This window comes from Clavelina lepadiformis, chromosome 4 (genome assembly GCF_947623445.1).
Source record: "Clavelina lepadiformis chromosome 4, kaClaLepa1.1, whole genome shotgun sequence".
Classification (NCBI taxonomy): Eukaryota; Metazoa; Chordata; class Ascidiacea; order Aplousobranchia; family Clavelinidae; genus Clavelina; species Clavelina lepadiformis.
Genome location: NC_135243.1, coordinates 2,081,355 through 2,085,994, shown reverse-complemented (window position 1 = coordinate 2,085,994; position 4,640 = coordinate 2,081,355). Strand labels below are relative to the sequence as shown.

The 4,640-nt window shown below is 39.5% G+C and overlaps 2 protein-coding genes across 2 annotated transcripts in view; both read left to right on the top strand.

Annotated features, from left to right (window-relative positions):
• LOC143452376 (5-oxoprolinase-like) overlaps positions 1–4,640 on the top strand; it is a 109,816-nt gene that overhangs the window by 42,818 nt on the left and 62,358 nt on the right. The gene's annotated exons all lie outside the window — the stretch shown is intronic.
• On the top strand, positions 2,206–4,018 carry LOC143451780 (corticotropin-releasing factor receptor 2-like). Its single transcript, XM_076952505.1, has 4 exons — positions 2,206–2,425; positions 2,978–3,111; positions 3,426–3,647; positions 3,887–4,018. Exons 1-4 carry the CDS (start codon positions 2,206–2,208, stop codon positions 4,016–4,018), a joined length of 708 nt encoding a protein of 235 aa, XP_076808620.1.

The following is a 4,640-nucleotide window of genomic DNA, read 5'->3' as shown; positions in this document are numbered from 1 at the left end:
CGACTGTCAGAACAGCGACTGTCAATAGAGCGACCACACGACAGCGATTCATTTAAAACAGCGACTGTCAATAGAGCGACTACACGACAGCGATTCATCAAAAACAGCGACTGCCACAACAGCGACCTCACTTCTTTTATTAAATCCAAGGCTTACGCGCACACGCACTCTTTCACCCGGTCATTAACTTCGGTGCACGATTCTTCGTGGTGGATCCCGTGTTCTTACTGCAGCTGTTTTTACACTGTTTTCAACTCTCCTGGCTGCCACTTCCGTAGGGTTTGGTGGATGCGTGTGGACGCCACTGCTCACTGGGGGTTGTTGTTGCTCAAGATACTGAAGGCTTGTCGTTAGGCGACCTTTACAACCTGTTTTAGCACATCTCCAATTGATTGTATTTAACTTTGTTTTGTATTTCCTGTACAAAAAGCCTTCATAACTTATCATGTCACTTCCTTTTCTTGAAATTATAAAATCCATTGGGGCAAATTTTTCAAACGACCTTAAAATTAATGTGACACGTCATAGTGTTGCCTTCCATTTATAAATGTCTCATTCGACTCAGTGATTTCAACTCAGTGAACACGAGTTAAGTCTAGGCTTACCATACGTCCCGTTTTAGCCGGGACAGTCCCGCTTTTAAAGGCTTTGTCCCGGCGTCCCGATCAGTCAACTAAAAGTCCCGCTTTGGCATTTACTGAGCCAGCATTGCCCCACACTACACGAATATTAGCATGATGTGATTGGTTTGTTTAGCCAATTTGCTGAAAAGCAATACCCGATGCGTGTTCTTGTTTCGTTGTGTTAAATGTGAAAGTAATTGTTACATCAATGTAGCGGGTAATTGGTCCAGTGGTGAGTTGATTGTTAGCGCATTCGCTTGTTCACTGTTCAGTAATAGTAGGCTAGGAGGAGGAGATGATCTTTTTGCAGTTAGGTTATTGAAAGAACTTATTTCGTACGGTTCCGGTACTTGTTTGCATTTTCTTCTGCAAAAACCATTTGAATGTGAAAGCCCTTATCACCTGCAAAATTAAAACTGACTTTTCCTGCTGTGGTTTTTATGAGAAAATAAAGTTGAATATAGACTTCTGGAAGAAAGTATTGTCTACAGAAAAGTATGATTGGACGATTATGTAAATTTACAAATGCTTGAACATTGTTTTGTTTCCTAGTAAAATGCATTATTTTAGTTTTTCTTGTTGTCTTACTACTTCAGTTGTCCCTGACGATAGGAATCCAAAATAGTCTCATACTTCTAGTAAAATGTAAACCACATTTATCTGATAGGGCTTGTTGTTCTGAAGCGTCCCGCTTTTCAATCAAAAAAATATGGTAAGCCTAGTTAAGTCGCTATCATAACAGTCGCTGTTTTAATGCGGTCGGCATTTATACAATCGCTGTTTGGAATGTCGCTCACTTGATTACGTCGCTATTATGAAGTCGCCATTATGACAGTTGCTGTTTTGACAGTCGCTATCCGGCCTGGATGCCATCTATGGCGGATGACATCGATTTTAAAACATCGCGATAACTCGATTTAGAGGTCATTGACCCCGTATTCTTTGACCTCAGTCTTAGCCATTTAAGACCTTGAGTCATAATCATACTGTGTCTTCAAAGTAAATTCAATTATGACCTAAACGTAGTTTGGGAAAATTCACAGAGAGGTGATGACGAAAATTCGCGGCTTTACGCGATGGAAGTTCTGCAACGATTCAATTATAATAAACTGGTTATAAGAAAGTGTATGGTTTGTATGTTGAAAGTTAAAAGACTAAGGTGAGAAAAATATCTCTTGCATAGGGAGGACTCTATGGCATAAACTCTATGCTAAAACGTTATACAAAGCATGAAGTGATTTCCAATTCTGTTGTTCTCTTGGCAAAAAAAGATTATTTCGACTTTGTTACGGCATGCATACGTCATTTTGTTTACGTCATCACGTTGTAGAAGCATCCGGTGTTGGAGAAATATCATTCATTGGAATCTTGCTACGTCACTCATTCTACAAAACGTCATTTGGTTAATTCATAGTTTCTCCACCAGCTCCCAAACAAGAAAAAACAATGAGGTATTTTGACGTAATTAGTATAAGGTAAATGATATCTTATGCTTACCATTAATGTTTAAGTTTAAGTTTAATTACAAATTTACGGTTTATTGTATCGACATTTTTTGGTAAACAAAATATCTTTATATAATATGTGCAAGTCTGCACAATTGTTTACGCCACTTCTTCTTCACACAATCACCCAGGTTTGGTTCCAGGTTCTATGTCGAGTCCTGGCCGCCATCTCCATCTACTCTCAAGTGGCCACCTACTGCTGGATGTTCGTGGAGGGCGTCTACCTTCACATGATGGTGGTCATGGCTTACACGTACGACAGGTTCAGCATAAAGCTATACATGGTGCTAGGTTGGGGTAAGTCAGGATTCATTACAGTTGCTTTGACCAATATTTCGATTCCCATTTTACGAGTCAGTGGGTTTCGACCTGCAGTCGGCCCTGAAGAAACAATTATTCTTCATCATACATTTATTTATTTTTGCCAAATTTGGTGACAGGGTATCATGGTCACGTGGTAGTCTCAAAGCTACCTACACACATACTGACTATTGTGATGTCAGATAAGTCCATTGTTACCGCCATTGTCTTTGACTTCTACAAAATCCTGTTCAACCATTGACTTAGTCAGGTTATTTAATGTCATATATGTCATGCAACTTAAAATTGGTCCGAATATTAACATTCTAACTTGTCCTAACTCTTTTAGATTGCGCTAGGAACGTTTTGTTAATGGCGCTGTATGAGTATAAAGGAGTCTTTTGTGTTTTTATACGTGTTTCTGAGATGTTGCATAAACCAAAGCTTATACCTGTTTCATTAAGCTGTTTGTATCAGATATGTTCAGCACAAATTTTCACCGAAAACATGTTAATTAATTACTAATAACACAAGATGTTTATGACGCAGGCACACCGATCCCAATCACAGTTATATGGGGAGCGCTCAAAGCGGTTTATGAGGACAAAGAATGCTGGATGCAGAACCCGACGGATACCTGGGTCGAATATTTCTACCAGATTCCCATCTTTGTCTTGTTCGCGGTAAGTTTTTTATGACGTCACATTATAACAATGATCAGAATAAGGTATTGGCTATAGCAGTCAGGATCAGAACTACCAGTCGTTCGGAGTAACTTATTTGAAATACTTTTTGCCATCTCTCAGTAAACCTGAAGAAGAAACTTATGCTTGCGAAAGCTCGTGTAGAAGAATCAAAAATAAAGTTAACTTTCAGAGTGCGACCAACTTATATCTTGTTTTTATTTTACTATCTACTGGGTCAACACGGTTCATCCACCATCAACCAAGTAATTTATGACGCTTTGGAATTAAAACATTTATTTCCTTCTAAACAGATCAACGCGTTGATAATGGTGAATGTCGTCCGTATTTTGGTCACTAAACTCATCAAGCAGAACTCGCTGGAAAGTGCAGTAACCTATTCAAAAGCAGTGAAGGCGGCTTTCTTTCTTTTCAACCTTCTTGGAATTACTTACATCTTGTTTTTTCTCAGTCCGGGAGATGGCGCTGGTGAAATCGCTTTCTTCTACGTCAACGCCATCTTTCAGTCATTTCAGGTAAATTTGTTGATTCCTTCGATTGTGCGGTCAGAATTGTCTTTCATCTCCGAAATGCAACTGGCAACTTTAACTACATGTCTTACAATCGCGATCTGCACATAATTGCGCTTCTCTAACTTACCATTTGTGTATTGACGTCATAGCACTCTGGCGTTTCACTGACGGAGCCATAAATGTTTTGATTGATACATTTCGGACGAATTTCAGAGAACTTATTGTTTTCTATGACACGGCAGGGTTTCTTGGTCTGTTTGATTTATTGCTTGAGCAACTCGGAAATTCTGAACGCGATTGGAAGGAATTGGCGGCAATGGCGTCACAATACAAGAGTACCCTGCTTCGAGAAAGACCTCCGTGGTATTGGCTGATGTTTGATCTGCAATTTATTAAATATTTTTTAACAAATGAAGTTTGCCCCCCACCCAGCCATAGATCGAAGATGTCATGTCATTACTTGATATGATCGGTCTGTTTGGCTTATGACGTAACAATCACAGTTAAGGCATGATTATGACTATATTTAGTGAGACGTCACTCGACTCAATCCACATCACCGACCACTCATTTCCACGTAACCGTCAAGCTAGACAGGCATTGTGACGAATCCGGAACTGAAAGACCAGAACCATTTTCTTCCCACCAATTGCGCTCGGTCATTTTGCATGAAACGAGTGCTCCGACGCTCCATCCAGCGGAAAACGATTTGTAGGAGCACAGTGTATTACTTTGTGGCATCATCCCTGCTTAATACCATGTACTAACTAAATGCCTTTCATGTAAGTTGTTACGTCACTGTATTACAAAACCACGAATTAAAAGCTTCGATGACGTCACACCTTGCCAACATAGCAAACGCTGTTACACGTCACAGGCAAGTAATTACAAGGCGAAAAAGCAAAGTAGAAAATGCTAAAATAACAATGCAGTGTGGTATTGGATTAGATTCAATGATACTATATTAGCGGTCATATACACATAGAAACATTATTA